This window comes from Lepidochelys kempii, chromosome 26 (genome assembly GCF_965140285.1).
Source record: "Lepidochelys kempii isolate rLepKem1 chromosome 26, rLepKem1.hap1, whole genome shotgun sequence".
Lineage (NCBI taxonomy): Eukaryota > Metazoa > Chordata > Testudines > Cheloniidae > Lepidochelys > Lepidochelys kempii.
The window spans coordinates 5,689,248-5,711,176 of record NC_136405.1 but is presented as its reverse complement, the minus strand read 5'-3'; the positions used below and the strand labels follow the sequence as shown (position 1 = coordinate 5,711,176).

Here is a 21,929-nt window from a genome sequence, read left to right as displayed (position 1 = left end):
TGTCGGCATCTCAGTGGCTTTGCATTGCAAAACAGTGACACACTGGGGAGTGGGGCTGGGATGCTGATTCCACTCGGCCCAGATCTCCCAGCACAGGCGTCAACACGGAGGATGGTGTCCTACTTCTCTGGTGTCTGAGCGAGTGATTCATAGATTCCCAGGCTGGAAGGGACCATTATGATCATCTAGTCTGACCCATTGTATAACACAGGCCATAGAACGTCCCCAGAATTCCTAGAGCAGATCTTTTAGGAAAATATCCCATCTCAATTTAAAAAGTGCCAGTGATGGAGAATCCACCACGATCCTGGGTAAATTGTTCCAATGGTTAGTTACTCTCACTGTTAAAAACGTACCCCTTATTTCCAGTCTGAATTTGTCTAGCTACAATTTCCAGCCTGCTTCCTATTGCCGGGGGTCGAAGGGCCATTTTCCGTTTTCCAGGTTTGTTCCACTTGGAACTGGCCAGTGAGCTCTTTTGTTTAACTGGTGGATCATTGTCAGTCAAGCCAATTGCATTGGGGCTTAGACCACTTTTCCTATGGTGGTATCTGCCAGCTTTAGGGGAGATTGATCCTGACTGCCAGATTAACCCTTACACTGCTGGTGTTCAGTCTCTGGCTGTCTCCCTAAGATGTTACAGCAGTAAGTTTTAATTGGTTTCAAAGTTTCAAGGAGGGTATCACATGAAAAAAATGTGTCCTTCCTGTTTCATTACTTGTTTCCTAAAGGAGATGGTACCAAGCTGCAGTGTGAGATCTTAACTTTCCCAGAGCTTGGGGATGTTCAGATCCAAGGTTGTGCTTTAGGTTGGATTAGCTAAGGGGAATCTCTGTCCCCTGCCAGTTGTTCTTGTGTTCCCTTTCCAGGCTAGAGGGTGAGACCATTATACTGATACACGGATGAGCGGAGCCTGCACAACCGTGCTGTAGCAGTGTATGTGCATGCCGACACTGTGACACACGCGCGTGTACTGCTATGCATGCACACACTATACCACCCCCATACACGTGTGCATGCCAGCACACTCACACATACACTCCCGTGCACACATACCAACACACCCTCACAAACACACAACATCCTGCGTGAGCCCCCATGCATATGCATGCTCACGCACTCATATGGACACATACTCACATGCATGCGCACAATGTAACACACACATTCACATACCAACACACCTCTACAAAGACGCAGACAGAGTCCTGTATGGAAACACACACGAACACTGGGACATATGTGCTCAGATACAGACACACACAAGACACATATCACCAACACTCTCCTGTACAGATGCACACTGACATCCCTCCACCTCCTGGAGGGACTGGAAAGCATGGTGAGGTGAAACATTTAAAACTGGATTCTGTAATTAATGGGGAACTGGTGGAGCTGTCTGCAGGGGAGGAGATGGGTTCACCTGGCCGTGCCATAAAGGCCTCAAGGACAAGCCATGAGCCAGGGAGAGCTTCCCATGCGTTGTGACCCATCCTGTTCACAACCTACTCAGCTTGCAGGGTAGGTTTTGTTTGTGGTTCTGGCAGCTGCTGGGCTGCATGATGATCCCCATCTTCCCAACTCTGCAACCTAAGAGTCCTGTACCAGCATCAGGCCCCCTTGATGCTGCATAAAGAGCCTGATGTAACAGACAGAGGCTAGAAGTACAGGAACACAGGAGTCACCTGAGTGGATCTGTCCACAGACCCACCAAGGCCAGTGTCTTGTTCCTGACAGTGGTCAGCAGTGGATGCTACAGAAGAAGCAACCCCTCGATAGGTCACCTGACCAAATGTGCAACTGTGTGTGTGTGTGTACATATTTGCATTTCTTCCTTCTCCCCTACAGCAAGCTGCTTATCCCATGCAGTATGAGATTTTCTCACCCCTAACTGGGGATAACAACAGGGCTGGGGTTTTCCATTTGTTTCATGGGGAATTGTGTGTCTAAATCCCAAAGGTAATGCTGCACATCTCCCAGCCTGTTTACAAATCCAGCTCCAGGATCGATGTAATAACTGGATGCATTATCTGTGTCCTAGCTGCACTGAAATCTGCTGAGTGATCATGCATGGCAAGGGACATTCAGCTTGTGCAGAGGGGCCACTGCAAGGTCCAGGCACTACTGATGTCCTACTTTAGCCCCCTTAGGAGGTGCACTGGCAGTCACTTGCCCACAGTCAGATAGCAGGTCAAGAGCTGGGAATAGAAGGCAGGTCTCCTGACTCCCAGTCCAGTGTTCTATCCACTAGACATCACTGCCTCTCAACATGCGTGAATATACCAACCTTTAAATCCTATTGGGTGAGCGCCCGTTCACATGTTCTGGCCCTGGGTATAAACAAGGCCCTGAGCAGTTTTGATTAAATCAATACCATATGGCAGAATCCAGAAGGGAAAAGACAAATCTCTCTAAGAAGAGAATAAAGGAAACAGCAGCATGTTGGTCCTATGGAGATTTTACTCTTCAGACAGAAGCATAAACTCATAAATGAAACTCTCGTTTTATTGCAAGTGCCACCTGAAAATTCCCAGCTGCTTTGAATGGCAACAGAACAAAAGCTTTGCAATGGCTGGAGATCATGCAGCCACCCACCCGCTGGCCCACGGCCTGAGCCTAGGCTCAGATGTGCGGTGATTGCACATGGAACGTAGTCATCATTGTAGGAGAGAAGCCCCAGTGCTGTGGATACAAGGGCGCCATGCCCATCTCACTGGGAAGTGACTGCCGGGATGCGGAGCTCAGACTGCACAGGGCCCTGTAAGATAAATGGAGGAGCATGAGAAATCCATACAGAGAAAGCCACCTGTGGCCAGGTATCCTTGTTGGTTTTCTCTCTCACTATTTATTATTTGCACTATGGTAGTGCCCAAGGTCCCAGTTGAGGTCGGGTGCTGCATTGTGCTAGGTGCTGTACCTACATGTGCTGAGGTCTGTGCCCCAAGGAGCTCACAGTCTAAATAGATAGGACAGCCAGAGGAAGTGTCATTATCCCCATTTCACAGATGGGAGAACTGAGGCAGAGAGAGAGTAAGGGCCAGATTTTTAAGGGATTGGACAATGAGAGTTAGAGGCTTAGACACCTTTAAAAACCTGGCCCCATGTGACTTGTCCAGGGTCACATGGGGAATCTGTGGCAGAGCAGGGAAGTGACCCCAGCTCTCCTGAGTTCCAGCCCAGTGCCTGAACTACAAGGCTACCCTTTGGCTTTTGTTATATTTTAGACACCTCCCAACCCAGGCACCAAAGCAAGGCCTTTCCCTCAGCCACCTTCCCAGCCAAGGCTGCAAGCGAAAGGGCCAAGAGGAGGCCATCCCCTACGTGCACACATAGTCCCTTGGGTTCTCAAGCCTGATTCCACCCGTGCCACGTAAAACTCTGCAGCGATGCCGCTAATGAGTCCATGAGAGATTGCAATGGCCTCCTGCTGACTGTTGCATTCTGGTTTCTCTGTGCAGAGTGGGTAGAAGTCTTGTCTTCTCACCAGCCAGATGGAGGCATTTCTTCTGCATCCTGATTGTCCGGAGCCTGGTGATGATTTGATGGTTGGGAAGGGGTTTGATTGGTCTCTGGCAAAGGGCTTGTTGCTTTTGCAACTCTGGGTGCGTGGCGGGGAGGAGGGGGAATCCTCTGGCAAAGGGCTTTTGCTACTGTGTGTGTGTGTGAGAGAGAGAGAGAGGGTTGCTGGAGGCAGTTCTGATTAAGGCAGTCACTGAGTAAACCCAGCTCCCCTTCCAATACCCAGCTGCTCACCCACCTGAGCCCTTGCTAAGCCCAGTAGATGGGAACGTTGCTGCAGAGGATGTTAACTGTAGTGCCCAGGATGGAGCGATTGGCCTGGGGCACAGGGGACCCCCCTTCCTCCATCTCTTCACCCTGTTCGAGCTAGGACAGGAAATAATATAATTAGATGTGCACCACCCCCACACACCGTTACAGGAATTGTGATTTATAGCCCAGGCTGGGGGCCTAGGAGTTCACCATCCTTGGACACCATCAGGTGCTAATCGTAACAGGATGTGCTCACGGTGTCATTTTTTCCCTGCTCTGGAAACTAAGCTCTCAGTGCTTCCGAACAGCTGTGGAAGTGTCCTGTGCTGTGGGAGGACGTCCAAACCATCCACCACTACCCTCCTGCACTAGTAACGCTCTCCTCACCCAAGTATTAGATTATCCTACCTTGCCAATACATTGATCGAGCTGGCACAAGAGAGGCAGCGTCTTCTAGCAATGAGAGCGTGGGGGTTTGGGGCCAGGACTCCTGGGTTCTGTGCCCAGTTCTGCCACTGCGTCAGCAGGCGACCTCGGGGAGGTCACTTTCTCTTCCTGTGCCTCCACAGTACCCCGAGTAAAAGGAGTCCACCGCTGACTTGCGCTACACCTCACTCTGTGTGCATGTGATTCCATTACTATGGAGAGCCTTGGCTGGAAGCCATTTGTTAAGAGCAATTCATTCTTTGCACCCCCTTATAGTTGTATGCACTGAATGAGGCATGGAGCAATTGCTCCTGTGCTGGCCTGAGCCCATTTTCCCCAGAATGGAGCGGTGGTGATCCTGCAAACACCCACCGAGGGGAATTAACAGTGCAGTCGCTGGTGGCACACAGACGAAGTCACTGTAGCCTCTGCCTGCTCTGTGCAGGCAAATACTCACTGGTTGCTTCATTTTTAAGTTTGGCTCTGAGACCCAAATTCAGGCTTCACGGGAGAGGGTGCCATATTAAGCACCTACTGACTTCAATGGGAGCTCAAACTGCGTACACCCAGGCTGGTGCACTCTGGCTGCAGCCAGCTGTCTTTCAGGGACTCAGAGAACAGCCTCCAGCTTCTGCAGTGTTTTAATCTTTCACAAGTTTCTCACTCCCAAGTGCCCTTTTTCCCTGCACTCCTGTGCCCACCTTTGTACCTGGCATAGCTCACACTGACTGTGCATTCCCAGCTGCTCACCTGGAGATGCTGGAACGCCTTGGCAATGGTATCCAGGCCCTGAATGTTCTCCTTGTCCATCTTGGTGATGTAGCAGGCTCGGCCTTGCCAGGATTTGTAGCAGATCAGCAGCTGTTTGCAGACAGAGCACAGGGTGACTTTTAGCCCTGGCTTCCCATCGTGGCAGCTCCCCATGTTGTATTCACAGGAGCCGAATCACCCTCTCAAACTGCACAGCCCCTTCTGCTTCCACCATTGTCACCCCTCTCCATCCTCCTCTTCTCTGCTGAACATGGCACTCAGCCCAGGAGCCCCTTATACCCTCCATGGCCTTTCCCTTTGAGACTGTAAAGCCATCAGATCGAGATGGGCCAGGATCGGTGCCGTGTCTGCAAGCTCTATCCAAAATGTGGGGGTTGTGTAGGTAGGAACTGGATCCAAACCTCCTTGGGCTTGGTTTTGCAAGATCAAAGCAAAGGCTTTGCAAACTCAGACCCACCTTCTTATTTTGCTTGTCTCCCCTTCACTCTCCCCCACCACCTTCCCTCTCACTTTGGCCAGTGGGGACAGTGCCCCATCCATCTTCCTTCACTGTCCCCACCTTGGTGCTTATTCACTCACTTTCTATTGCTTGCATTAACACTTGAGTGTTTTTCTCTCTCTTTACTTCCCCTGGGACCCGCTTTTCTTTGCTTACTAGCAACCAGGAAGTGATGTCAGTGTGGTTAGTTCACAGCCAGGTGTGACATTAGCATAATGCTGGGCCCAAGCCACACAATCCAGGTCTGGGGGTAGGATTTTGAACACCTGAAATCTTGGGTGTGTTCAGATCTGGGGTTTGGTTTGAGCTTGTCTCAGGGTACATAACGCTGGCTTGGCTCAGCCTGCTTCTGGGACAGTTATGTGGGCCAGGCTGAAATTATCACTGGCTCCTCTACCTCTAATCAAGAGAGTGGTAGAGACTCCAGGAATTTAACCTGCTCTAGTCCAACCGGCCAGGTCTCACCCAGTCTGAGCTATGGGTATAGCAATGAAAGTTCCCTGTAGCTCTAGCCAGCTTTGCCCTGGTGGCCCCCTGTTTGGAAGAGGCTCCCCCAAGCCTAGCAAAACAAGCGTGCCCTACTTACGTGGGGGTAGTCGTACACAACAGTGGCTGAAGAATTGATCCCTGCCTTGATGTGGAAAGTCCCTGTCCTTTCTTTCCCACTCATGGAGAGCTGTTGCGGGGACCCTTCCCCATCCAGGCCCTGGATAGTCATTCGCAAAACCTAGAAGGCAAGGAAACCCACAGAGTGCGGCGTGCCCAGTGCAGGAGGCTGGGTGGGCCAAAGCAGAAGATGCAATGCATCAGCCATTCATTGCCTATACCCTGAAGAAGTGCCCTCTTTCCCAGCAGCACTCCCTTCCTGCTTGCTGACTCAGTGCAGGCAGAGACATTAGTAAATCAGAGCCCTGGGCTGTTCCTATTTCAAGGTACTCACTGAAATTTTGCTGAAGTCTTTCATTTCTTGGCTGGCCCTGATAATAGAGCCCTATTCCTCTAGTGTCCCAGTCTCCTTGGCAGCTGTCTGTGGTTCCAGCTGCCCTCTGTGCTTGTCCACAGCTCCACTTTTCCTGCTGCCCTTGTGTGCTGGAGCAGCCTCTTTACCTGGCCGCTTCTGCCTCTTAGCACTGGTGCAGAGGTTTATTTCCCCGTCTGCTTGAGTTCCATGCTGTAGCAGCTCACTTTGCCTGGCTGCATCTGCTTCCTTGTGCTCCTGGGCATGGCTGCAGCAGCCTCAACGTGCCCCTGTCCCCTCTGCACTGGCACACAGCTGGACTTGCCCCTCTGAACCATCGCCCCCGGGTTTTTAACTCTGTACTTACAGTTTCCGTGTGCTTCTCAGATATGTGCAATCCCATCAGGAGGAAACCCAGCACAACCAAGACTATGATCACAACCACCACCACGATGATCAAGAGTCTCTTGAGGTGAGGGGAGAGGCAGGGGATCCTGGCGACAGGAGAGTAGTCCTGTGGGAACAGAAAAGAACATTAACAGCAAGAAGAGCTGATGTGGGTATGCTGGAGGGAAAGGACCGCCCTTTATTATATGTATTCCTGTACCACTTAGGAGCGCCAGTCATGGCCCAGGACCCTATTGTGCTAGACGCTGTACAAACACAGAACAAAACTATCTATCCTCTGTTCATTGCCATACCGGAGGGGCCTCTATCAGAGCCTCCTTGCTGCTAACATCCATCTTGTTTCTTGTTCTGCAGACCCTGGCCGTCCCTGTAGTGCTCCTCCAGCGATAAAACAGCCCTTGGAGGCTCCGTGACTGGAGAGGGGCTTATATAGGGGACCCTGAGATAGTGGAGGGGCGGAGGGCAAGGGGAGGCCACGCTGGAGTTCCCCAGGCCCTTCTGGCCACAAGCCGTGTGTTCACTTCATTTTTGTTTGTGAACCTGTTTCCCTGGAGCCCTTCAGAGCCCGGTTTCTGATAAACCCCTGGGACCGTGTCCATCGAGAGTCTCCAAGGACACTTGTCTCTGGGCACATGGGCCTCTTAGCACCCAAGAGCTGCAACTACAGGGGTTCTGAGGCCAAAGTCATCCAGCTCTGAGGAGCTAGTGCTGCCCTTCAGGCTGGAGGATCTGGACCATCGATATGGCCGTGGCCAGGCTTGGCTCAGTGCCCCAAGACTCTTAGCTCCTCTAGCACCTGATGGTGCTTCAGATGTTCAAAGCAAAAACCAAAAATCAAAGGCCTCCCACAAGAGCACTAGTCATGAGTGCCCAGGCCCTTTATCAGAGTGTGGGAAGCCAGCAGCCTTTGGGGAGGGGCCATGGGTCAGTCACATTCTGTCCAGTGTTCTGAACGGGTCATGGGGTCTGATCCCTCAAATACTGGAGTGTTCTCTCTAGGTGTCTCGTCCCATCATTTTTGCTTCCACATGTTGCAATTAGAGACAGACCCAAACCAGAGCTCTGAGCCACCCTCTCTCCTGACACTGAGGACTTCAAAATCTGGTCTCAAACCTGGATCTAAATAATTGCAGCTGTGGACAGCCTCCAGGGTAAGGGACCTTGTACTAATAGGGGTGGGACCTTTGACAGGAGAAGTTTGCAGGACTGCAGCTGGGCAGAGATGAGCTGATTTCTACTGCTCACTGAATGAATGCAGGCACTTCCTAACACACCAGCTGGTCCCAAGTGAATTTGGATCTCTCTGCTGTTTGACAGCTAACCTCTGACCCTGCTCCAGGCGGATCTGACCTTACAGTTGTTCTGCAGTTAACCATGGCCTGACAGCTGTTCAGCCTGACCCTGTCTGCAGCTGATTGCAGAGCCCTTGTGACAGACCATAAGAGGACTGGCAATGGTACACAGCTATTAGGTCCCCAGCTTCCCCGCCTGAGGCCTTGGAGCCTGCACAGGAGGTTGGTCCTTTGTGCTGGTTTTGCACTGGAAGTGCTGGCCCAGCCCTCAGCAGAAAGAGCTGTCCTTGTATTTTTCTTGCCCTCAGGCTATCAGGTGCACCTTGAGCTTAAGGATTGCCCCCAGCTTACTGCCCTGCTTCCTGGAGAAAGTACAGATGGAGCGATGAGGCCCCTTCCAGTGAAGGGGAGCTGGGCTGCCATAATGTGTCCTGCCCCAGATCCACCCATCCCCTCACTCCATAGCTTCTGGCCATGTCCCTCCCTTTGCCGTCTCCCCTCTCCTGCCCCGTGGGAGCTCAGTGACAACCCCATGACTTGACAATCACTTCTCCCCTTGCCCTGCCTCCACTGGGCCCCGGGACCCTTGTTTGTTTGTTGTCAGTGATATGGCCTCAGGCCCAGCTGCGGAAAGTAAGAATGCCCTCTTTAGAGCCATCCCCTCTCATTGTTAGCCAGGAGAAGGCTGTGCCTGGAACGGTAGCCACTGGTTGGCTTGTGCCTCACAAGTCATTCATAAATTATCTAAGAGAGCTCAGCAAGGACATGTCAGATGGGAGGGGGTTGGGGAGTGTATGGGGGGGGTGGCAGGAGTTGATGGGGGAGGGAATCGGTGACATCGGTAGAATGCTGCAAACTTAGGGGCACAGGGCAGAGAGATCGGAAGGAAATGAGCAGGCAGGGAGGACAAAGCTGAGGCCCCTGTTTCAGGTAGGAGGATCCTGCTGCAGGTGAAGGTCTTTGTGAGCTGGCAGGAATGAATGTGATGGGGAGGGTGGGTCAGCAAGGGCCAGAAGCCAATGGAAGAGTCTGTGCTTCAACTAACCATGGTCTCGGGATACACACAAGAGCACTCAGGTGCACACACTTCCATGTGCACACCTGTTCACCCACCCAAGTACACTGACCCACATGTACATATTCACACACTCATGCCTGCATGTGCACCCATTTTCATACACACACATAAACAAACACACAAGCGCACATAGAACATACACAACCCAGGCGCACACAGGCTCATGCAGTCACAAAAGCACACACAAACTCTCAGGCACATAAGAGCCTGGTCAGAGCCGTTCACAACCCATACATGCTCCATCGTGCACAGCCCTGCACATACAAAGTACACACACCGTCAGATATTTGTATACACACCGCATTTGCATGCACACTACAAACATTCACATGCACACGCAGAGAGACACACAAACACGCATGCGGAAGTCATATCTGGAGAGAGAGACACACATACACACTGTTACATGCGGTACATACACACACTCACATCTGCAAACACACTAGTGCATGCAGTATGCACATGCACACATACTATTGCACGTGGCACACTCCCACACTCCCCATGCACCACAGGCAACCCCAGCCGTGCTATCACTTTGACGAATCATTCAGCAGCAAAGCACTCCTGCTCCCCCCACCCCAGCAGTTGAGTGTGGTGCTCTGCAGAGAAGCATGATGGACTGTGGCATCCTCACTCCCAGGATTGCTTCAGCTCTTCACTGCAGCTCCTGGGCTTGAGAGCAAAGCCAGGAGAGGAGGGAGGATTACATAGCAGAGCTGAAGCAACAGTCTACGGGGGGATTCTTCTGGAGGGGACGGAGGACAGGCCAGGGAGATGGCTGAGCTGCAGCCAGGGAAAGTGATGCAGAGGGGGCAAGTCCTTGCCTTCCTCCTGATCAGCCTGGCCTACCTCTGGCTGCCTGCAGGCTCCAAGCGAGCCCCCAAGCTGCCCCCGTGTCCCCAGAGCTGCTCCTGCACCAGGGACACTGCCTTCTGCATTGACTCCAAAGCTGTCCCCAGGAACCTGCCCACGGAGGTCATTTCCCTGTGAGTATCAGCAGAGCAGGAGGGCGTGATCACTGGGATGAGGGATAGGGATATGGTGGGGGAGGTAGGTGGGCTGAGGGAATGTCTGGAAGCATTGGGGTTGGGGTTGAGGGAGATGGAGGTGGGGAATCCCTGGGGTTGATTGAGCTTTAGACTAAAAGGCTGAGGGCCCTTGTTGCTATTGGAGGGTTCCCAGAAGGCAGCATATTCCTTGGGGTTACATCGGAATGGGGTTGTTGTGGGTTCGCTAACACCGAGAGAGATGGTGTGTGTGTGAATCCATGGGGTATATGTGTGCACAAATGTATAATGTGTGTTCCATAATACCCCTCTGTGGGCATGCAGGTTATCGTGTATGTATGCTGGAGCTGCTTATTTGTATGAGAAAATCATGCATGTGTGCATGTAAACATATGCATGTCTGCATGACCATGCTGGGTGTCTATACCTCTTGGGTGTATTTTTCTTTCTGATCATGTTATGTGTCTGGGTGTGCTTCAGTGTAAGCTTGCGTGAGCATGTTGTTGATCATGTGGGGGAAGGGTGTGTTGTGGAAATGCATTATGTTTGTAAATGAGCATGTTTGTGTATGGAAGTGTGTGTGTGTGTGAGAATGAAAGCTAGGTGTATGAAAAGTAGTGCATGTTGGTGCAAGTGCAGTAAGTGTGTGTGTGGGGGGGGGGGGGGGAGAGCGGTACATGAACACTCTTTCATCCATCCGTGTGTTGTAGGGTGACCAGATGTCCTGATTTTATAGGGACAGCCCTGATTTTGGGGTCTTTTTCTTATATAGGCTCCTCTTACCCCCCACCCCCGTCCTGATTTTTCACATTTGGTTTCTGGTCACCCTAGTGTGTTGCCACCTCCTGGGTAGCTCCTCAGCCCAGAAATAGGCAGCCCTTTCCTTTCCACTGTTTGTCACAGCTGATCCAGACCTACAATAAGTCCTGACTGCCTCCTTTGGCGTGGCACCATGCCACCTCTCATTGACCTCGAAAAGCTCCTAACTCTGCCTGCGGGTTCCTCCTGACCTGGCTGGGGTGAGAGCAGGGAAGGAAAAGGAATGGTTTGATCTAATCTCATGCGCCTGTCACGGCTGTATCTCCGCAGTGACATACTGGAACTGACCCTTTGTAGATTGCCAGGGTGTGTGGGGAAAGTGTGCGCGTGTGCTTGATATGTGTGTGTGTCTGGTGCCCCTGCATTTTTTCTCTGGGGTGTGCATCTGCTGTGTGTCGTTTGCGTGCGTGTGTGTGTGTATATGTCTGATTTTAGAGCGTGTGCATGTGAGAGAGAGTCCCCTTTTTGTCTGCTGTGTGTGTGCACTGCATGCTTCCCCTGGCTATGTCCCTGGTGGGGCCTGAGAAATTCCATAGGAACACAGGAGCTGCCAGACTGGATCAGACCCGAGGGCCATCTAGCCCAGTATCCTGTCTCTGAGAGAGGCCAGCACCAGCACAATAGCAGATGGGAGATAATCTGCCTCCCACCCCCTGGATAACTCCCATCCTGGTCTCTAATAGAGATTGTCTGAAGCCCTGAAGTATACCCCATTTCTGCCCATCCTAGGTCCCTTGTCCTTGGCTTGACCCCCTCAAACCCTAGAGCCCAGGGTGGGAGGCCTGCTGACTTCATTCTTTAATTGTCTGCAGGAGCACTCTTCCTTCCTGCACACGCTGGCTCTGCTGCAGTCCATCGTCCTTGCCAGGGTGCTGGGGAGTGGGAGAATGGGATGATGCAAATGAGGAGCACCTGCTCCATGCTGCGGGTCCTGCATTGTATTAGCAATTCTGCCCCTGCCTCCGTTGGTTTATTTCCAATCAGACTGCACTTGTTGGACCTGTCCCAGGCAGACCAGCTCTCTGCAGCAGGAGGCAGGCAGGCTCCCTTTGCCGAAGCATGGCCCTATCGACTGGCTAAGGGGTCCCAAGGCTCCCTGGACCTTCAGGCCGTAATTACAGCAAAAGAGAGAGAGAGCTCTTTAAATATACCTCCTCCATCTGGAGAGCAGAGGGCAGATATAAACCTCCCCCTGGAAAGGCCGTGCCTGGATTCAAGAGCAGTATCTGGAGAATGCCAAGCTAGGACTAGGATAACAGGAGACTGCAGATCAGCACTGAGGAGTGTTGGCAGAGCTGTGGCAGGCCCCGGGTGGGAGAGCAGGGCGGCTGTGGGCCAGCACTGAGAGGCATTGGCAGAGCAACACGAGACGCAGAGATGCTTACGCAGCACATACCAGTTGAACTGGGCAGGAAATGCTTGTCCTTACCTGCGAGGATTTTCAAGATTTCTACATTTTCCCCATCTTGAATCAGGACCAAAAGTTGAAATCTTGAAAATGTTTGCAAACCAAAGATCGGTAGAAAATTTCAAATTGCGTCTAGGGAAATGCATCGTTTCAATTTCGACCTTTTTAAAAAAACGTTTCTTTTACCATGCACTAAAATTTTGAAACAAATTCATTTTGACCTGAACAACAAACCTTTTTTTTTTTTCATTTGGAAAATGTCAAAAAGCCGAGGCCTTGGCAATTTAAAATGTGTTTTCAAATTTGTTCAGAAACGGGGAAACTTGTAGAAACCAACCGTCCTTCCCTGCGGGCAGCTTTGGTTTCTGTGAACAGACATTTCCCCGCAAAAAACAAATTTCCCTGAAAAGTCCCGACGGGCTCTGCACACTGCTGTCTGCCTAGCTCCAACCCACACTATGCTGCTGTCACTTTTCTGAGTGCTAAACACCCCATCTTCCTGGAATGGTCCTGAGCTTTTCTCTCCTCCTTTCCTTCTCCGCAGGACCATGGTGAACGCGGCCTTTACTGAAATCAAAGCAGCAGCCTTCGCTCACATCCCCCTCCTGCAGTTCCTGTACGTCTCTGGGTCTCTCATTGGGATGGGGGCTTGTTATTGCCAGGGCAGTCCCCAAGGATGGGGACACAGGCCTTCCCATGCCCTGTGTGTCAGCATGGGCTGGTAAAGGCTCGGCAGAGTCTCTCTGGGGCGGCCTTGGAGCTGTAATGTTTGATCTCCCCCAAAGCTGGGCATGCCTGATCTAGGTGGCTGAATGGTGAGGTCATGGGAGATACAGATGGGCAGAGAAGACTTCCCCGTTATCCCCTCTCTCTGGGACAAACCACAGGCACGAGGGAGGACTCTGCTCCCCCATCATCCTACACGGAGGCACTCCAGCCCCGTGCAATGGGAAGGCCTCCCCCGCGACATCGGAGGTTAACCCCTGACCACAGCTGAGCTGCAGCAGGTAGCATTTGAACTCACAGCCTGCGTCCAGACCTCTGCCTTCTCGGTGCACCCGCAGCAGAGGGGAGGGGTTCCAGTCTGTGGTATTCTCAGCCTAGCACCCCCAGTGCAGCCCAGCTGTGCTGGAGATGGCGGCCCCCGGAGCTGATGTCTCGCCTTTCTCTTTGCAGATTACTGAACTCCAACAAGTTTATGCTGATTGGGGACGATGCCTTCACCGGCCTCTCCCACCTGCAGTACCTGTACGTGCGCCTCTCCTTCGCACTGGGGTCGGCTGGAGGGAGGCGATGGTGGGAATTGGGAGGAGAAGGTCTTGGAGGGGGGTTGCAGGGAAGGTGCCACCTCTGATTAGGGTTGAGGGGGGTGGATGCTCCCCTCCCATCTGAAATGGCCACCCCAGGAGAGAGGGGAGCTCAGTCCCTGGGGCTGCTTGGCAGCACCACCTCTCAGGGAGCAGAGGGCATGACCTGTGTCCCCGTTTGTCACCGCAGGTTCATTGAGAACAATGACATCCGCTCTCTGTCGAAATTCACCTTCCGAGGGCTGAAGTCCCTGACACATCTGTGAGTATGACCCGTGCCGGTGGACATGGCACACTTTGCATGAGCCTATGGGTAGAGTGCACCTAGCACGCACCTGTGGATATGGCATTCCCATGGGCATGCCACACCTCACAGGCACTTGTGAGTACAGCACACCTCACACATGCTGTGGGTATAATGTGTGCCACAGAGCTTGTGGGTATGATCCGCTTGGCATGCCGGACACGTGCCTGTGGGGATGGCATGCCTGACAGAGTAGTACAACAGGACCATCTATTTGTGAGTTTCGCAATGAGCAGACAGCCCTGTCTCTCTGACTTTTTGGGTGGTATCTCCACCTATCAAAAAATGCCAGAGCCGTGGGGTAGGGAGTTGCCACTATGGACACAGTGGTGGCTTCCAGGCCAGAGCTTCTGCCCAGGGTCCGTTCAGAAGGAGGTGCCATTTTTCCTGGCAATAAGTCTCTCTCTCTCTCTCTCTCTCTCTCTCTCTCTCTCTCTCTCTCTCTCTCTCTCTCAGATCTTTGGCCAACAACAACCTGCAGACGCTGCCCAGAGATATCTTCACATCCCTGGACATCCTCAGTGACCTGTAAGGCCCAGCCCAGGCCTCCTGCCACCACTTGGGGCCTGTTATTGAGGGAGACGCTGTCCCATGCTGTGTAGAGCCAACGAGCAGGATATCAGAGCCCAGGAATCTTGATCCTGGGCTGGGCCAAGGTCCTCGCAGCAGCCCAACCTGCCTCCCCATTCTCCTGCCTACCCCAGTGCCTTCACCCCACCCCTCCTGGCCTGCAGATCCAGCGCCCAGCTCCCTAGCCTTCTCTTTGGGGCTGGAGGGCGTCAATATCCACACACACCTTTGGGCTCTATGGGCTCAGAGCACAGGTGGGAGAACAGAGGGATGGGTCTCTTTAACAAGGCACAAGGGACTAAATGTGCTCCCCACCCACACACCAGGGTTGAGACGAGCTCCCCCAGAGCTGGAACCATTTCCTTGTCCAGGCCCAGACTGTAAACACATGCTTTGGGGTTCCCAGCCTTGTCTGTAGCTGGGGGGTGATGGAGGGGCGGTAGTGGGGTTCCATTGCTCATGTGACCAGTGCTCCATTGTAAACCCTCCACCACCCTCAGGGACCTCCGGGGCAACGCTTTGATCTGCGACTGCAAAATCAAGTGGCTGGTGGAATGGGTGGAGAGGACCAATGCCACGGTGCCTGCCACCTTCTGCAGCAGCCCTGTCCGCTTCCAAGGGCAGAAGATTCGGGACCTGGCCCTCAAGGACTTTGACTGCATCACGACAGGTAGGAGTGGCTGCTGCTCTCACTGCTTCACTAGGCACGGCTGGAGGCAAGGGAGAGTGGATACGGGGCCACTTTCCATGGGCATGGTTGAAAAGCAAAGCCGTTGGTCATGCTGCCATGGCCAGGGAGCAGTGGGCTGTGTGGTGTGACGGGGGTCCCCACTGCTGCCACATCTTCACCTATTGCACCTTCCCTCCCAGACTTTGTGGTGCACCAGGTCCTGCCATTCCAGTCGGTGTCAGCTGAGCCCTTTGTCTACAGCAGCGACCTCTACGTAGCACTGGCCCAGCCCAGTGCCAGCAGCTGCACCATCCTCAAGTGGGACTATGTGGAGCGCAAGCTAAGGGACTTTGACCGCATCCCTGGTAAGGACCAGCCATGCAGACAGACATTCTGTCATGGCCATGTACTTCCCTGGAGGAGTGGGGCCGGAGGTGGGAGACAACAAGTCCCATTATAGTGAGCACTAGGAGAAACCGCAAGATCCTGTTATCAGAGGTTTAGGGTCACTTGCAATCAGTCACTCATTGCCTGAGCCATGAAGAGGCACATGGCAGCGGGCTAGTAAGAGGGCACATTAGCCTCCCTGGTGCGGTTCAGGGCGGGTTCCTGGGAAGCTGTGAGTTACCCTAGGGGTTTACTGTGCAGAGCTTACGGTCAGAAACACCTGGCATTGCCGGGTGGTTCTTCCCACTCCCTTTGGCAGAGGCAGGGAGTGCGGATTGCAGGAGCTGCATCCTCGCCGTCACAGCAAAGCAACCTGGATCCCCCTTCAGATTGAAGGCCAACAGCAGGGTGCATGCATGCGTATATGGGAGAGTCTCCAAGTGTTTGTGTGTACATGTGAAAGTGCACTGTGGGTGTATATGTGAGTGGTTATAGAATCAGAGAAGTGTAGGACTGGAAGGGACCTCAACAGGACATCTAATTCATCTCCTTGCACTGCGGCAGGACCAAGTAAACCTAGATCATCCCTGACAGGTGTTTGTCCAACCTGTTCTTAAATTCCTCCAGTGACGGGGATTCCACCACCTCCCTGGGAAGCTCAGTCTAAGGGAGGGTATGGATTTTCCATGACTATGCAGGTGCGGGCAGAGGTATGGGGTATGTGTGTATGCAAGCAGGTATGCTAACGCTGCTCACCTGGGACACTCTCCTCCACTAGCTACTGGAAGCTGCTCCAGAGCTGGACGTCATCCTTCCAGGTGGGCACCGAAATCCAGTCCGGGTTCTTCTCCTCTCCCCGCATTCCAGGGAGCACATGTGCCTGTGAGGGACACAGGTGAAAAATATCTTCAGTCCTGACAGGGAGAGGGAACCCTCAGCCTAATTCACTTTGGGTATGAAGAGCTGGAACTGGATTTCTCTGCCCACCTGGCATGGGCTCTGGGTGCATCGCCTGGGAGGACGAGAATCTGGGCTGGATCTCTGTGGCCGCCCAGAATGGGCTCTGGGTGCAGACCATGTCTGATGCAGGCACAGTGTGTGCTGGAGCAGGGGGCCAAGGGCCTGCCCTGCTGACTCTGACTCTTGCCCCCTTGCAGCTCATTCGGCCGTGTACTGCAAGCCCATCGTGGCTCAGTCGCAGCTCTATGTGGTGGTGGCGCAACTCTTCGGCGGCTCCTACATCTACCGGTGGGACACCAACGTGGACAAGTTCATCAAGATCCAGGACATGGATAGCAGGAAGATCCGCAAGCCCAATGACATCGAGGCCTTCCAGATTGACGGCGACTGGTACTTCGTCATCGCCGACAGCTCCAAGGCCGGCTCCACCAGCCTCTACCGCTGGAACCAGAATGGCTTCTACTCCCACCAGGCCCTGCACCCCTGGCACCGTGACACCGACGTGGAATACGTGGAGAACGAAGGCAAGCCCTGGCTCATCATCTCCAGCAGCTCCCAGGCCCCTGTCATCTACCAATGGAGCCGCGCCCAGAAGCAGTTTTTGCAGCAGGGGGAGGTGGCCGAGGTGATGGACGTGCAGCTGGTCAAGCACTTCAAGTTCAAGAAAGACAATTACCTGTGCCTCAGCCGCTACATCGGGGACTCCAAGGTGGTCAAGTGGGAGGGGCAGCGCTTCACCGAGCTGCAGACCCTGCCCTCACGGGGCTCCATGGTCATGCAGCCCTTCCTGGTGTCCCAGCGCCAGTACATGGTGCTGGGCAGCGACTTCTCCTTCACCCACGTTTACCTCTGGGACGAGGAGAAGCAGAAGTTTGTCAAGTTCCAGGAACTCTCCATCCAAGCCCCCCGGGCCTTCCACTACGTCCCCTTGGAGGACATGGATGTCCTGCTGGCCCCCAGCTTCAAGAGCAGCACGCTGGTCTACAGACACGTTGTGGTGGACCTCAGCTTGTAGGGGGTGCCCCTGCCGCCTGCCCAGCTCCCTGCCTCACGCCTAGACACTGTGCAGAGAAAATGTTCTTCCACTTGCAACACCCCTGGAGCAGGGGACTCCAGTGCCCTGCATCTCCTCAGGCTAACGCTTCCTGTCTGTGCCCATTGCTGCCCCACAGCCATATCCAGGGACAGGTCCAGAACACATACATACTCACACAGACCCATGAGTACATGCATACCCAGCACACATTCCATCCAGACACTCATATTCATGAGTGTATCCTCACCACAGTCATCCCTCCATAGATAAACTCATACCCACATGCCCTCCAGCATCTCATACACATTGCATCCCTGCCCATCTGCCTTCAGCGTGCGCCCACTCCAACACCCCCAAGTACACTCCTTCCCAGTCTTCTAGCCATACCATGTGCATCTACACTCACTCTTTATATGTCCATGCAATCCCTGTGCACCCCATTAGGAACAAACACACGTTCCTGCACCCCTTACCCTCACATCCATCTCCCTGCATCGAGTCTTATATCCATGCCCATATACTGCCGTTTATGGACGCCCACGTCCATGTACACCCTCAGATCCATGCCTGTACACATCCACTCTCACTACTGCACTTTCCACGCACACACAGCTACTCCCGTGTGCACATTCTTATGGGCGAACCCAGATTTGGTGCATCGGCGGTGCACCACATCACGCTGCCTCTCCCACCCACCGACACACGCATGCATCCCTGTATCTGTCACCCCGAACCCTCCCTGCAGTTCCCTCTGCACACATGCTCCTGTCCCCATACACAGCGCTGGGGATCGGGCCTGGAAGAAGAAAGTCCCTTGTCGTGACTTCTCCCAAACTCTTCCTGCAGCCTCTGCCGCACTTCCTGTAGCCATCACCCATGTTCAGACTGTAGAGATGCTGCTCTGGGCGGCTGCACCACTCCTGAGACCACCTGACCCCCTTTGTCTCCTGCATCCGCCCTGCAAGAGGGCTCTTTGGAAGTGTGCCCAGTGGCAACATCAGCCCAGATTGTCCCAGCTTCCTCAGTGAGCTGCCTTCCAAGGCCCACTGGGAGCTAATGGAAGTATAGAGGCACCCTTTGTATCTCCCCCACTTTACTGCAGTGACCTGCTTTGCTTCCCTCCAGGCATCGTCTCTCTGTCAAGCTGCAGGGGGCAACATTGTCCAGTGGTTAGTGTAAGGGACTGGGGCTCAGGAGTCCAGGCTTGGCTTTTCCACTGAGCTGCTGTGTGACCTTGGATAAATTGCCATGCCTCAGTTTCCCCTTCTGTAAAAGGGAGATACTGTTGCTCAGCCTCCTTTGTGATCTGCAGACAGGAAGAGCTATCAGCATGCTAGCTATCAAGTCTAGTGCATGAGCCCATGTGCCTTGGGCGCATCAATCCCCATGCACAAATCCAGGGCCAGTGGAGAGGGTCAGAGAGCATGCGCGAGTGCACAGCTCTAGTGGACGTGCCCAGTACACCATCCCCGTGCATATGCACCGGTGCACAATCCCCGAGCAGAAATGTAGTGCATCTGCTCCAGTGCACAATCCTGCTGCGTAAGCACCAGTGCATCTTTCAGGGCAGGCTGGATGAGCAGCTAAAGGGAAATATGCCTGTTCTGGTTTGTCTAGTGTGTGGATTTCTAGCCTGCTTTTGCTTGCCATGTGCGCACATGGCTCAAGTTAAACAGAATTGCTGACAGCCACAGCGACAGGGAGTGACAGGAGAGACTCCTCCAGGGAGTCACACGTCCCATACAAGAGAAGGAAGCCAGGGTTTCCTGAACTACCAAGTTTCAGCCCACCCAGCTCCTGGCGTGATCCCAGTGCTGGCTCTGCCTGGCCTTTGATGTTTATAGATGACATCAACCAATGGCCACAGGGCCCAAATCATCTCTCGGTCTCACTAGTATGTTCCCCACTGAAAGGGTGGAGTCGCGTCGGTGTCAGTGATAGGAGCAATTGTCCCCTGTATTCTACTCAGGGAGATAGAATTCCAGCCCCCAAGCTGATTCTCATTCACCTCTGAGCCCCTTTACACCACATGCCCAAAAAGCATGTAACTAATCGACTCCCATGTGGAGGCCAGGTTGGCGCGAAGGGGCTGTTGTGTCCACAAGAATCAGACCTGTAGTGTCTCGATGTCCCCTTTGTCTCTAGTGCATCACCGGGGATTGGAGCAAAGGTCCCAGTTTGCTCTGTGATTCTATATGTCCCAGGCATTGGTAGGAGGCACAGAGCAGCTCAGACGGCGATCATTTCCCAGATGTGGGAAAAGCCTGCACATCTACAAGATGTGCAGCGAGGAGCTCTCCCTTCATACTATGCTTATTTCCTTTGATCATCAGAGAGGGAGTGGGGACTGGTTCCCTGTGCCCGGTTTGCTGATATCCTGCTTGTGTATTGGGGAAATAAGACCCTGCCCCTCCTCACTTCCTCATAGGGTGCCTAGATATGGGGAACATCAGAAAGTTCTGCTCCAAACCCCCTCTCCTCTGGGGTCTCTGGGCCTCTTGCAACTGCAGACCTCAAAGGCAGGGGGCTTTCTGGTGGGTCGGAACCAGGGAAAAGGAACTTTCGTAGTTGGTTTTGGTGCTTCATCTCCTGGGAGGCTAACCAGGCGAAGGCATCTGTTTCCCATTACGTCTCTCTGTTTATTCATCCATATTGCCGATCCACAGACTAGCCCTATCTCTAGCCGTTTGTTTCTATGACTCATGTCCTCAAAAGTCTGTAGGTGCCTAATTCCCATTGAAATCAATAGGTGGTAGGCACCTAAAAACCTTTGAGGATCTGGGCCTCTATCCCTACTTATCCCTCCTTTCCCCCAGCAGTTTGGTCATGCAAAGCGTGGAAGAGCTGAGGATGGGCTATGTGTCGCCGCCTCCTGCCTGTGGGTGTGGTTTCACACAGGAGATAAAAGCCTACTATTGCTGCTCACTGCAGGAATTATCCCTTTAGCACTGATAGCTCCAGGTTCAAACCCTGCAGGTTGTGACGGGTGGAGGACAGGTTGTTACTTTTGCAGTAGGGATACCTAGAAAGAAGGGAAAGGCTGATCAGCAAGTGAGGGCTTCAGGAGGGTTCCCCTATCCCTAACAGAGAATGAGCCTGAGCTCTTCAGGCATAAGGGCATCTTGCCTGTCCTAACCAATTTACTCCTGAGCAGCAGTGACCCAGTCTCAAACCCGCCTTCCCCTGCAGCTCCTACAGGCCCTGATCCTCCTCCCATTGGCGCAAGTGGCACAGCTCCTGCAGACTCCACTGGGAGCAGGAGCAGGCTCAGGGGAGCCTGCTGTCAGTGTGCAGTGACCCCATCAGCATTGTTCCTCCTGTTCCCCTCGCTCTCCAGCTGGAGAGAGGAGCAGCCCTGAGGTTCTTTCGCCATCTGCTGGGGAGTGGTGACAGGGACGGCCTGACCCTGCTGTGTGGGGGCTGGAGCTGTGTGGGGGCTCCCAGCTGCCTGTGGCTTCCCTCTCGGCCACACTGCCCCTCTCCTCAGCCCCCCAGAGCAGGATGCTCTCTGCATACAACTTATAACCGAGGTGTACAAGCTCTACCGAAATGCTTCCGAAAATAAACGCACTGTGACACTTCTGCCGTCCTTTGTTCTGAACCATGAGCTCTGTGCTATGGAACGTGCCAGCCCCAGGGATGGAGTGTGTGTGTGTGTGTCTGTGTGAGTGTAGGAATGCACAACCTAATGGGGGTGTTACAAACCTGATAATACTCTCTCCTCCCTGAGCATCCTCTCCCTTTCATCCCAAAATAGCCCCTTCCTGATCCCACAGTTCCTCTCCCAGTCCTGGCACACACATCCCCTCCCCTAATCTCATAATATTTCCTCTCCTTAATCCCAGAATTTCCTTCCCACTAATCTCTGACTCTCCACCCTGGCAACACATAGCCCCTCCAGTTCCAGCACACCATGCTTTCCCTTGAACCCCTTCTCCATTTTATCCCCAACTGAGAGAGAAGGTTCAGGGATCTGCAGTTCCCTGTGGCCAGTGCTTTCTTTCACATTGCTCCCAGGGGACCTCTTGACAGCATCTCCTGGCCACCTCCCAGCCTGAAATGTCCCCTGCTGGTCACCCAAGAGCCAGGCAATCGTAGCTGGACTCCTGCCACCCCCCACCCCAGCCCCCGTTACAAGTGAGAACTCAGATGCATGTGGAAAACCTTTGAGCCCTATGTCAGGCACATTTCCAACCCAATTGGCCAAAGGATGGGGCAGAAATCCTCCTGACAGATACTTTATGACTCGTACTGT

The 21,929-nt window shown here is 53.3% G+C and overlaps 2 protein-coding genes across 4 annotated transcripts; one reads left to right on the top strand and one right to left on the bottom strand.

Moving 5' to 3' along the window:
• Positions 1-2,685: 2,685 nt before the first annotated feature.
• On the bottom strand, positions 2,686-7,168 carry LOC140903606 (surfactant protein C). Its single transcript, XM_073325135.1, has 6 exons — positions 7,127-7,168; positions 6,793-6,939; positions 6,054-6,194; positions 4,948-5,058; positions 3,758-3,885; positions 2,686-2,758 (listed from the first exon to the last, which is right to left on the bottom strand). The coding sequence occupies exons 1-5, from the start codon at positions 7,166-7,168 to the stop codon at positions 3,769-3,771; spliced, it is 558 nt and encodes a 185-aa protein (XP_073181236.1). The 3' UTR covers positions 2,686-2,758; positions 3,758-3,768.
• A 1,830-nt stretch (positions 7,169-8,998) lies between these two features.
• Positions 8,999-21,259, top strand: LGI3 (leucine rich repeat LGI family member 3). Of its 3 annotated transcripts, none has more exons than XM_073325134.2 (8): positions 8,999-9,055; positions 12,985-13,056; positions 13,617-13,688; positions 13,938-14,009; positions 14,508-14,579; positions 15,122-15,291; positions 15,492-15,656; positions 16,836-21,259. In XM_073325134.2, exons 2-8 carry the CDS (start codon positions 12,989-12,991, stop codon positions 17,651-17,653), a joined length of 1,437 nt encoding a protein of 478 aa, XP_073181235.1. In that variant the 5' UTR covers positions 8,999-9,055; positions 12,985-12,988; the 3' UTR covers positions 17,654-21,259. The 3 variants fall into 3 exon arrangements, with proteins under 3 accessions (XP_073181235.1, XP_073181233.1, XP_073181234.1); XM_073325132.2 differs by lacking the exon at positions 8,999-9,055 and adding an exon at positions 9,806-10,192; XM_073325133.2 differs by lacking the exons at positions 8,999-9,055; positions 12,985-13,056 and adding an exon at positions 9,806-10,192.
• The last annotated feature ends 670 nt before the right edge of the window (positions 21,260-21,929 follow it).